The 13023-nt window shown below is 46.8% G+C and overlaps 2 protein-coding genes across 2 annotated transcripts in view; one reads left to right on the top strand and one right to left on the bottom strand.

The window, feature by feature from the left end:
- LOC144511708 (titin-like) overlaps positions 1-13023 on the top strand; it is a 301563-nt gene that overhangs the window by 260930 nt on the left and 27610 nt on the right. The gene's annotated exons all lie outside the window — the stretch shown is intronic.
- Positions 1-13023, bottom strand: part of LOC144511685 (uncharacterized) — an 81237-nt gene that overhangs the window by 67764 nt on the left and 450 nt on the right. Inside the window, exons 2-4 of the mRNA XM_078241920.1 lie at positions 10402-10722; positions 6876-7199; positions 5630-5953 (exon numbers count right to left, since the gene is read on the bottom strand). Of these exons, the coding sequence (XP_078098046.1) occupies positions 5630-5953; positions 6876-7199; positions 10402-10722 (969 nt within the window). The remainder of the gene's footprint in view (positions 1-5629; positions 5954-6875; positions 7200-10401; positions 10723-13023) is intronic.

Raw genomic sequence — 13023 nt, forward strand, 5'->3', positions numbered from 1 at the left:
GCCCTGTTGCCTTTTTATAGCCTTTCCAATTTCCTTCCTTATTCTTTTGCTGACAGTTTAATAAGATTGGATGATAAGATGGAAGGGTTCTTCCATGGATGGGTTACACAGGAACACAGCAACAAGAGCAGCTCATTCAGCCCCTCGAGCCTGTCACACCAACCTGCAACTCCACACAGACACTCACCCAAGGCCAAAATCGAACCTGGGTCCCTGTCTTATCTAATCCCAGCTGTGAGAATTCTAATTGGCCCAGCATCCACAGATTTTAGGATGGATTAGTTCCAGATTTCCATGACTAGCTGTGTGAAAATAATACTTCCTAATTTCACTCCTAAGTATCTAAGCCCTCACTTTTGGGAGAGAGCGGGTAAATGGAGTTGAAATCAACCATGATTGAATGGTGGAGTGGACTCGATGGGCCGAATGGCCTTACTTCCGCTCCTATGTCTTATGGTCTTATGGTCTTATGGCCCCGTGTACTCCATCTCCCCACTGGGCAAAGAGTTTCTCTGTACCCACCATACTGAATCCCATAAAAACTTCAATCACCGATCCCAGCAACCTCCAAGTGTGAGGAAATGCAGCAAAGTTGTGCAATCTCTGCACATAATTTACTCCATTTTCCCTGTATCATTCTGATGTATTGATATTGCAGAGATGATGGTTTAGTGTCAATGTCACTGGGCTAGTAATCCAGAGGCTGATAGTAAAGTGCTGGGAACATGATTTCAACATAGTAGCTGGTGGAATATAAATGCAATGAATTCAAATTCAATTGATGAATCAATCTGGAATTGAAAATCTGACCAATGGTGGCCAGGAAGCTTGTCATCAATTGCTGTAAAAACCCATCTGGTTGGTTGGAGATGGTGATAAACTGTCATAAATTGTCATAAATCCTCACTAATATCCTTCAGGGAAGGATATCTATTTTCCTTATGCAGTCTGACCTCCATGTGACCCCAGACCCACCGCGATGTGTTTGATTCCTAACTGTCTTCTGAAATGGCCGAGCAAGCCACTCGGATCTGGCAATTAGGGATGGGCAACAATTCTGCCCTTGCCAGTGACGTCCACATCCCGTGAAATAGAACAAAAAGACACTGCATCCCTTCCGAGGCCAATATTTTGTTCCTGTGATTCGGACACCATCCAGAACAAACAATTCAACATTGCATTATAAAATCCTCCAGTGATAAAGTGAAACTTCCATTTATGAGTGGAAGTTATCCTGGACAAAGACAGCTGATCACTTCAGGATGGATGCAGCTGCAACAAGGATCAGGAACATTGACACAATCGAAAACAAACAGTCCCCTTGATCTTTCCTCCATAACATCAGCAACACTTCAGAACCAAACCATATAATCTGTAAGATACTTTGGGTGGACTTTCCACCCAAGTTCCTCTGGAAGGTGGGTGCGGGAGGAGGGGGGAGGGGGCTGGACAAGAGCAGAAGATCTCGCGAGAGCCCCAATATTACTTTGATGGGAAGTCTCTTTGTGATTGTCCCCAGCTCCCATCACTGACTTCACAGGATTCCCAACGTTGAACAACATAATCAATTTGCATGTCATTATCAAGACCCGGCACCTGATCAACCCCCGCTCCCCCCACACCCCCCAACCCTCACTTCCACTGTTCGATGATCCACTCATGTCAGTGTGAGGGCACACTGGTGTGCATTATGATTGATGGCCATGGCATGTACCAGGAGGAAGAGTTTTAACAACACCTGGTTAAAGTCCAACAGGTTTATTTGGTAGCAAATACCATTAGCTTTCAGAGCGCTGCTCCTTCATCAGATGGAGTGGGAATTTGCGCTCAAACAGGGCACAGAGACACAGAATCAAGTTACAGAATACTGATTGGAATGCGAATCCCAAAGCCAACCAGATCTTAAAGACCAGGAGGGCAGACCCACTGGAGATGCTCAGGTGAGTGCATCGCTCAAAGTTACTGTCAAGGGGCAGTGTCCATTCAGTGCCAGGGGTCAGTGCCAGGGCAGTGCCCATGCTGTGCCAGTGGTCAGTGCCAGTGTCAGTGTCCATTCAGTGCCAGGGGTCAGTGCCAGGGCAGTGCCCATGCTGTGCCAGTGGTCAGTGCCAGTGTCAGTGTCCATTCAGTGCCAGGGGTCAGTGCCAGGGCAGTGCCAATGCTGTGCCAGTGGTCAGTGCCAGTGTCAGTGTCCATGCAGTGCCAGGGGTCAATGCTAGGGCAGTGTCCATGCAGTGCCAGTGGTTAGTGCCAGTGTCAGTGTCCAGGCAGTGCCAGGGGTCAGTGCCAGGGCAGTGCCCATGCTGTGCCAGTGGTCAGTGCCAGTGTCCATGCAATGCCAGGGGTCTGTGCCAGTGTCAGTGTCCATGCAGTGCCAGGGGTCAATGCTGGGGCAGTGTCCATGCAGTGCCAGTGGTCAGTGCCAGTGTCAGTGTCCATGCAGTGCCAGGGGTCAATGCTGGGGCAGTGTCCATGCAGTGCCAGTGGTCAGTGCCAGTGTCAGTGTCCATGCAGTGCCAGGGGTCAATGCTAGGGCAGTGTCCATGCAGTGCCAGTGGTTAGTGCCAGTGTCAGTGTCCATGCAGTGCCAGGGGTCAGTGCCAGGGCAGTGCCGATGCTGTGCCAGTGTTCAGTGCCAGTGTCAGTGTCCGTGCAATGCCAGGGGTCAGTGCCTGTGTCAGTGTCCATGCGGTGCCAGGGGTCAGTGCCTGTGTCAGTGTCCATGCAGTGCCAGGGGTCAGTGCCAGTGTCGATGCAGTGCCAGTGGTCAGTGCCAGTGTCAGTGTCCATGCAGTACCAGGGGTCAATGCTAGGGCAGTGTCCATGCAGTGCCAGGGGTTAATGCTGGGGCAGTGTCCATGCAGTGCCAGTGGTCAGTGCCAGTGTCAGTGTCCATGCAGTGCCAGGGGTCAATGCCAGAGGCAGTGTCGGGGGATGGGGGGGGCGGGGGGGGGGGTGCATGAGGTTGTGCAAGGGGAGGGGGCTTCCGTTTTCACTTTTGTGCATCAAGTTGACTTTCAAAAATATCATTTTGATCTTGAAGAAACTGAAATTTCTGGTGGGATGGGCAGTATCCTGTCCCTTCAACATTTATACACATATTCTTCACCATATTTCTTCACCGCCTCTTTTCCCGCCCCTGCCACACTTGGAAATGAAAGGTAAAATTCCCCCCTGTGTTTAGTCCTGTGGACATTGACATCAGTGCAAGTTTCTCTGCACAATATCTGTGATAATTACAAAGTGCTCAGAATGATTGTTGTAAAGTCCATAATCCTCACCTGAGATTTTCTCGTGTACCATGTGACCGAAATCACACAAATCACCAGGAGGGTAAAGAGCCCCCAGCGAATCACATTCCAGATGAAGGAACTGAGCAAACTGGAAGAAATACAGAATGATTTGAAGGGAATGAGGCAGCTTCGTGTTTGAAACATGAATCTCCTCTTTACACTGTGACCTATTGTAGCAGCATCGCACAGACAAGGCACGTTAGCTGGAGCAATCAACTAAAGTTTCACTGATCAACTTCATGATCATTAGATACAGATCAAATGGAGCTGGTTTCATTAACTTTCCTCAGTATATCTGTAATGCTGAGTAAAATCTTAGAAGTAAGAATGTTATGAATTGACTGGTCATTGGGACAGAAACATTGTCTGGTGCAACATAACATTGGTGAGATATCTGTTCAGTGAGTAAGAAACTTCCAATAACATCATCCCACACTGTTCCAAAGTAGAATCATATTCCACTCAATATTAACTCTGCTCCTCTCTCCACAGATGCTACCGGACCTGCTGAGATTTTCCAGCACTTTCTGTTTTTATCATCCCACGATTCCCTGGTGCACAGGAAATTCGGAACCAGCCGGAAGCAGATGGCCTCAGTTTGGGAACAATGTATTAAACTGGGCAACTGAGAAGGGGAAGATGACAGTGAATGCAATGTTCCTGTCAGCGATACTCCAGAACACACCGGGTTAAGGGAATCTGGCATCGCTGGAGTGTGACAAACACAACTCCATGAGATTGGGTTCACGGTGAAGTGATTAACATGAATAATGAAAACTGCACCATCTAAGGTGTGGCAAACAGAGAAAGCTCACTTCTTAGTCTGAATTTCCACTGACAGAAACAGCAACTTTGTTAGGAAGCAACACAATAGCATTATGTAAACACAGCTACCGGGTGGGATGGTGAGCCCAGGTTGGGGGACCACAGGAATGCTGTTGGAGATTCAATATCTGGCAAAACCTGGAAGGCGCAGGCGACTTCATCAGATTCACGGCCATAGTGGGTGAGAACCTGATTTACATACATTTTAATATATTTCCATATCATTAAAGACCCCCCCACTCCCCAGATATTGAGCCCTCGCTGTGTTTTCAAACTGGGGCAACGTGACATCACATTGGTGCATTTTACAACAGGTTCACCTGGACATGATGGGGAACCCCCTTCCTGGGCAAGAGGGATATGGTCAGGCAGTGGCCTGGCAATGCCCTCTGGCACTCTCCCTTGGTGCAGGTTGGCACTGCCAAGTTGGCACCATGCCATTCCAACATTGCCAACCTGGCAGTGCCCACCTGTATCAGTGGAAGTTCCGGGGTGGACCTCAGTGGGAGTGTCATAGGGGAGGAGTTATTCGTTTACAAGTGAGGGTGGGCCGGAGCGGACAGGGGAGCTGGAGCAGCCGTTTGTGGGAAGGGGCTGGGTTTGTCGGCAATGGCTGTGTGGGTGGAGGGTTGGAGGGAAGGGCTCCAATGTTCGGGGGGAAGGGGGGTGGTGCCAACACTGACTGCTGGAGGGGGGAAAGGGTCTGATATTCGGGGGAGGGGATTGGTGTCAGCACTGATTGCTGAGGGCTGATGTGGGGGGAGAATTGCTGGCGCATCACAGGAGGATGCGAATGCCGACTCTGATCAGGGTGTGGTGGGATTTGGGGGGAGCCCCTGAGAGCTCTGTGGTGGGGTGGGGAGGAGGTTACATTTTGCTTTGATTGGGCCGCCATGTTTGTGCACTGTCAGCTTACTGCAGCCAGGATTTGCGTATTGAGGCCCCGCCCCCTACATGATGATGTGAAACATGCCCAGCTGTTTTTTTGTGACAGAGTGTGGTAAGTTCTGGAGACAAAGCCAACCTGCTTCGAGCCAGAACCAACAGTTTTCAGTAAGATTTCCCTAATATTGTCTTTTATGTTTACGGGGGCTGTTTACAGATTCAGCTTTATTCTGGAGGCAGTCGGTGTGTCTGTAAAACATTCAGTTCAGATGCTGGGAGAGCAGGATAATGGCTCATTTTAGCCATGGAGGGGGGAAGCTAAGCAAAAAATGACAGTGTTGTTTCCGGCAAGAAAAATGACAGGTGTCTCTCCAGAGAAACAGGTTAGATTTCTGTGCAGATCTTTGACTGAGAGAGGAAACCGGAGCACACGGAGGAAACTCACGTAGGTTCAGAGAATGTGCAGACTCCAGGCAGACAGTCACCCAAGGCCAGAATTGAACTTGGATCCCTCGTGCTGCGAGGCAGCACTGCTAACCACAGTGCCTCTGTGTCACCTGTTGTCATACCGTTATTAGGTTAAAATCCTGGAAGTTCTTACCACTCACTTTCCGTCCATGCCACACCAAAGCTGTCGATCTGTGTCACACAACTGCAGTTCTCCCGTGATCTGTTGATCACTGACACTGTAACCATTTCACTGGATTTTTCTCCCTGGTGATTTGAGGCTGTGCAGTAATATTGATGATGTTGCTGTGTGAAGGGTTGACAATGTAGATCCAGTTTATTGGTGTCAGAGATCTTTGAATCTTCAGACGGGGCCTTTTCATACCATGTGTACTGAATGGGAAGTGATCCCTGGACAGACTCACAGGAGACGGACACTGAGCCCCCAGAACATGAGGCATTTGGTGGTGATAGAAATTTAAGTTCAGGAATAGACACGGTTTCTGTGGGAAAAAGACAATCATTATCGGATTTTCACAGTAACTTCATTGCCGTGTTAATGTGAGCCTACTTGTGACACTAATTTAGAAAAGCTTTAACTTTAAACTTTAAAACTTTAAACTTCAGAATGACCAAAAAATTAAATAGTTTCATATTACCAATATTTCTACACCTCATCCAGGGTGTGAGGAGGAAGGGAAAGTGTTAGAGAGAGAGAGAGATGGCAGTGGGAGCTTGGCCGAATGCACGTAGTATCTATTGATTGCTGTCATGGACAGCAGATATCCATGATAGCAGATTAGTTAGTAACAAGCATTGGAGTGTGACCTGAGATAGACTGTGGATGTTTACTGAGATAACGGAGACTTAAATATCTTTCTAAAAATCTAATATCGGCCAGAATTCTCCGATATCAGATGCTTTGCCCCCGCTACCAGTGAGAACTGAGACTTTGGCGCTCAGCCAAACCTCTGTTCACAGCTGCGGGACTCGGCAATCTCGGCCGCGGGTTTGGTGAATTCCGGACATTGTTTGTATTTGTATTTGACATTTAACAGTAAGTACCATTTAAGATTTAAGTGTGAGTACTGTTTAAAGTTGAGGGCGGGGTTTTATGGCCTCGAATGAGCGAGACTGGAAAATCCCATCCAATGTCTGCTCATCATCACATTGCTCCTTGAGGGAGCTTATTGCTCACAAATTGGTGCTGAGCTTCCTACATCACAACAATGGCTCTGAATCAGTTCCAGCATTGACCAGAACGGACTTTAAAACTGTCCTGAAGATGTGAAAAGTGCAAAGTAAATGCAATTCTATTTTAATTCCAATTGCTTCGAGCAACTGATAGAACTTAAACCATGAGCAATTCAGACTGATGTTAATTAAACATTCGTTGTACTTTTTGAAGCGAAAAGAGATATTTACCAATGTTGCTGATTTGTGTTAAATAACTGCAGTCATTCTCTGAAATGTGGATCACTGACACTGTAACCATTTCACTGTATTTTTCTCCCTGGTTATTTGAGGCTGTGCAGTAATATTGATGACGTCGCTGTGTGAAGGATTGACAATGTAGATCCAGTTTATTGGTGTCAGAGATCTTTGAATCTTCAGACGGGGTCTTTTCATACCATGTGTACTGAATGGGAAGTGATCCCTGGACAGACTCACAGGAGACGGACACTGAGCCCCCAGAACATGAGGCATTTGGTGGTGATAAAAATCTAAGTTCAGGAACAGACACGGGTTCTGTGGGAAAGAAACAAACATTCAGAAACTGACTGAGCATCTAAAAATCAAACACTCTGTGAATTTCAGCTCATCAACCTCTCATTCTGGTTCAGTCATGTTGCAATCTCACCAACACATCCAGCTCTCCATATCTCTCCATCCTCCAAGCAGCCTGAACTACAATGTCTACTATTATATCAGAACATCACAGCTCTCCAGATCAGACCATGAACCAGGACCGAAAGATTTAAATTTAATGGTGAGTGGATTAGATGAGATTTGGGGCAATGGGTTATTTCACACGGGGGATGTTGAGGGTCTGGAATTCACTGCCTGGAAGAGTGGTAGAGGGTGGGAGAGGCGGATAACCTGATCACATTAAACAAAATGGATTCAACTTGAGATCCTGTAACCTACAGAGCTCTGGATCAAGAAATATATGGTGGGATTAGATTGGATTGCTTGTTCAGTCAACCCAGTGTGGCACAGTGGCACAGTGATTAGCACTGCAGCCTCACAGCGCCAGGGACCCGGGTTCAATTCTAGCATTGGCTGTGTGGTCAGTGTGGAGTTTGCACGTTTTCCCCGTGTCTGCGTGGCTTTCCTCTGGGTGCTTCAGTTTCCTCCCACAACCAAAGATATGCAGATACCCATGGGGAGGTGATGGCCCAGTGGTGTTATCGCTCGCCTATTAATCCAGAATCTCATCTAATGTTCTGGGGACCAGGGTTCGAATCCCGCCATGGCAGCAGTTGGAATTTGATTTCAATAAAGAAAATCTGGAATTAAGAATCTACTGATCACGATGAAACCATTGTCAGTTATTGGAAAACCCATCTGGTTCACTCATGTCCGTTAAAGAAGGAAATCTACCATCCTTTCCTGGTCTGGCCTACATGTGATGCCAGAGCCAAAGCAATGTGGTTAATTCTTGACTGTCCTCTGAAATGGCCTCGCAAACCTCTCAGGATGGGCAATAAATGCCACCCAGCCAGCGATGCCCATGTCCACAAATGAATAAAACAAATACTGGCACCTCGCACCAGGCAGTGCCAATGTGGGTGGTGCTGGCGGGGGAGTTGGCATTCTGGGGGGTGGGGCCTATTGGGGGCTCAATGAGTTGGGGGGTTTTCAGTGACACTGTGCACTGGGATCAGTGTGAGAGGGAGAGAGGAGGGGGATCAGGGCTGGCCATCTGGGTGGGGGGAGATCGGGGCTGGCCCAGGAGAGCTCTGGTAGGCCAGTGATTGGATGGTTGTGGGGGGTCGGGATGGCCAGCGATCGGGAGGCTAGCGGTGAGGGGGCCACTGTGCATGCGCCACTCTCCGCAGTGACAGATCGGTGTGTGTGCAGTGGCTCACTCAGCACTATACTGCCGGCCTCTCCAGTGGGATTTGGACCCGCTCACCACATTTCAGAGTGAATCAATCTGTGTTGGAGAATCGTTCTGGTCCGTCCCTTATGTTGTCAAATGAGCCTCTTCAGACACTGGAGTTGCAACACATCAAGGAAGCTGATCAGGAAACGTATACTCCCTGTGTTGTGGGATTGCCCGTCAGTGAGTTGCTTGTCTCTGTTCATTCCTTTGTCTTGTGGAGCTCAGGGTCTGTGTGGAGGAGGCAGTTGCTGCTATTGGTGCTGTTGGTCACCTGGGTCCTCATCTGAGGCCCAAAATAAAACAGTCTGAGAACCACCCATGCTGATCTGATAGATACAATCACCAAAATGTAACCCAGAAATACACATTACCATCTCTGTTGTGAAAGTCAACACCCTGTAAATACTGATATTAAACCTTTCACACAATCAGGCGAGAAATAAGCAGTGAGGTTCCAGTGCTTCTTGGCATCTTTCCCAGTCACTTCTTCAGCCTCCCCCATTGCCTCTGTCTTCTGCCCTTGCTCAGTAACCCGAGCCGCCACAGGTAGATTCCACTAATTGCACTCACTGAGCGATTAATAGACTGAAATTGATAACCCGTCTCTCACTGGGGGGATTTGATCACACACGGATTGACACATTTAATGTTTCCATGGAGATTTTTATGATCATTTGGAACATTTGGAATATTGTGTCCAATTCTGGTCACCACACAACCAGAAGGATGTGGGGGCTTTGGAGAGAGTGCAGAAAAGGTTGACCAGGATGTTGCCTGGTATGGAGGGTATTACCTATGAGGAGAGTTTGAATGAGCTGGGATTGTTCTCCCTGGAAAGACAGAGGCTGAGGGGCAACCTGAGAGAAGTTTATAAAATTATGAGAGGTGTGGATAGAGTGAACAGTTGGAAGCTTTTTCCCAGGGCAGAAATGACAATTAGAAGGACGCACAAGTTCAAGATACCGGGTCAAAGATTCAGTGGAGATGTGCGGGAGAACTTTTTTACACAGAGGGTGGTGGGCGCCTGGAATGCACTGCCAAGTGAGGAGGTTGAGGCACTTATGTTAGCTATATTTAAGGTTTTATCTTGATAGACGTATGAACAAACAGGGAATAGAGGAATATAAGCATTGGTAAACGTGATCAGCGCAGGAAGGGCCTGTTCCTGTTCTGTACTGTTCTTTGTTCTTTGTTCTTTGATCCCTTTAAGGGGCTTTCACCATATTGGATTATTTAATTGTTTAATTTGCCGATTTGTTAACTTTTAATCTGTCAGCTTCACCCTGAATTTTCAGTGGTTTATTTGAAAGAAGCACAAACTGACACATTGCGGATACATCCGGATGTTGGGGGTTTGACTGGCTTCCCAACATATTGTCAATTTCTGTGTATTTAACCCCTCTATGCTCCCCCACCCACCCCCACAGCCCCACCATTCAGCGCTAAACCAACAAGGTACAATTACTACCAACTGGCTGCTCACTTCACTTTGTTAATGTCTGACTATTGGATTGATCCGGACTGTAAAAATCTGACAGTGTGATATTTAATACATTTCAGAGACAGGGAAATATTCTGAGAATCACAGGTAATGTCTTTCACAATATCCTATAGTTAAAGGAATTGTTTGTCTGATTATGTTTGAAGTTCTTGATCAGAATGTTGGACAGGCCACGAATTGAGTTTGTGTCACAAGAGTCGGATTTCCAGATCTCTGCCCTCTGGCTGCCAGACTCTGCATTGCTGCAGAGCCTCGGGATATCGGAGCTGTCAATGTTTCCTTGCGGATAAAACATGGATCAGACATTTCAGTAATAAAGAAAGTCATTGAGAATAATGTACCGTAAGATATTTGCAGCTCCACAGAAAACTTTCGATCGAAGTCAGGTTTATCAATTCCACAGCTGTACCATCCTGCATCTCCTGAGCGAAGATCCTCCATCGTAACAGCAAATATTGCTTGTGACTTGTTATCTGTGATCGACAATCTCCCTCGCCGTCCATCTGGATCATCCGTTCTCACTAAATATGAGCAATCTTCAGTCCAACTGTTACACCAATATTTCACATATTGTTTGTATTGTCCATTATATTTGCAATTTATTGTGATCGATCTTCCCACAATTCCTGTGACTTTCATTTCTGCCCGCAATGCACCTGAAACTGAGGAGACAACATTTCAGCGATTGACCAAGTAAATAACTGCTTAATGCAGAGAGAAACATTTTAATAAGATTTACCACTGTGTACAGAGGAAACTCTCCAATATCTGTATTCATCATTCTCTTTCTGGTTTGTGATGAATGAAAACATGAATATAGAGCCGTGCTGTCAGTGCCAAAGTCCTTCACTGACAATGATTTCTTGTTAATGTACAGTGGCCATTTTTATTGTGTCACCTTGTCACTCAAGCTTTGCACTGGCGCCTCTGAATGGGTGGATTGCAGGGTCAGGTCCCACTCCAGAGACTGGAGTATAAAATCTACACTAACATTCCAGTGTAATACTGAGGGACAAGATGGCTCAGATTTTCCTGCCCCCAGTCATGTTCACAGAGCTCGGTGATGTCTTTCAGTTGAAAGGTTAATCTGACACCCAAGTCTGGACATTCCCTGTCATGGAGAAAATCCCAGGAATGGCTGGAATTTCAAAGGCCGGAGAGTGGGCGTGGGACTGGAATCGGGCTGGCATTCACACATGCGCGATTCGTTCAACTCTGGATTGCCTTAAATTCATCATCTGCCTCGACTGAAGTGGGATTTTGGATGAACAGAAGTGTGTGTGGAATCTGGAATGTGCAGATTAGAATATTGAAGAAAAGGTCTGAACTTGGTGGATTCTTATAGACAGCCAGGGTACAACTTCTGGAGAGGGAAGTTACTCTTTGGGAGGGGAAAGTTTCTCTTTGAGACAAACTCTGGTGAGCGGTCAGGGCCGGAGTGATTATTTGATTGTTTAAATTATTTTATTTATTAACCATGGCGCTGGGGCACTGAAACAGGCCTTGTGTCCAGCTCACCTCCGGGCCGAGCAGCCTGTGGATTTGTTCCCGGGTCACCCGTCCCGACTCACTTTTTAATGCCTTTCCCGACTCAGTGAACACGACCCAGGGACGGCGATCTGGGCCTCAGTCTGCCCCACAGGTCAGTGCACCAGGAATGACACATTACTCAGGAAAAAGTGCAATGAAGGTTCCCAAGACTGGTTCCTGGGATAAGGGGATGGGATGGGAACAGGTTGAGTCCACAAGGTGCATGTTTCCTGTTAGTTGGAAGTATCAGAGGTGATTGAATTGAAATGTGTACAATTCTTAAGGAGCTTGACAGGATACATTTTGAGCATATATGTACCACCCTACCAGGGCTGGGCATTCTGCATCACAGGATCACAGTCTCGGAATAAAGTGAGAGACACGAAGGATGAGATGAGGAGATTTTTATTCACTCAAGGTGTTGTGAATCCTTGGAATTCTCTGCACCAGAGAGCTTTAGATGTTCGGTCTTGAAGGATATTAAACACAGAGATTTATACAATTTTTTGGTCCCAACATAATCGAGGGGTATGGGGATAGTGAAGGAAATACGAATTGAAGTTGGAGATCAGTGAGCATGTTGCTGAATGATGGAGCAGGCTCAAAGGGACAAAGGCCAACTCCTGTTCCTATTTATAATGTTCTTCTTGAGGAGGAGAGGTGGCAGTATGAATCAAAAATTCCATTGCAGACAGCATAATAGCATCAGTTTAGTAAGGGGCTGGTGTGAAAATTTAGATTTACTTTGTTAAATGTTAAAGAATGAAAAGAAAATGATTCCATCTTGGATGGACAAAGTAGACAAAGCATGTACAAGTGATTGGGCGGCACGTTGATACAGTGGTGAACACAGCTACGTCACTGCGCCAGGGACCCGGGTTCAATTCCAGCCTCGGCTGACTGTGTGGAGTTTGCACCTTCTCCCCATATCTGTGTGGGTTTCCTCTGGGTATTCCAGTTTCCTCCCACACTCCAAAGGTGTTCAGGTTAGGTTGATTGGCCGTGCGAAATTCCCCCTTATTGTCTCAAGATGTATAGTTTAAGAAAATTAATGAGGTAAATATGTGGCGTTACGGGCATGGGTAACACGCTCTTTGGTGCAGACTCAATGGGCCGAATGGCCTCCTTGTGCACTGTAGGGATTCTATGAAGCAGACTCACTGACAGAGATTGATAAAACTTTCATCAGATGTAATTTAAATAATAGAAACAATTGCAAACTTGAGGAATATTTTCCTGGAGCCTTTGTTGCCTCTGCAGTCTTCAGAGTCAATTCAATGAGCAATAATCTGCAATGGATCACAGGCATCTCTCAACATTAGGGAAAGATAATTGGTTACATTTAGTGTGGGGGGCACCACTCCACAGGAATGGGGAAAGGTGAGGAGGCAGATTTCCATAAACTACCACAGCCGCTCTGAGGATTGAACCCC

Source organism: Mustelus asterias, chromosome 25 (assembly GCF_964213995.1).
Source record: "Mustelus asterias chromosome 25, sMusAst1.hap1.1, whole genome shotgun sequence".
Lineage (NCBI taxonomy): Eukaryota > Metazoa > Chordata > Chondrichthyes > Carcharhiniformes > Triakidae > Mustelus > Mustelus asterias.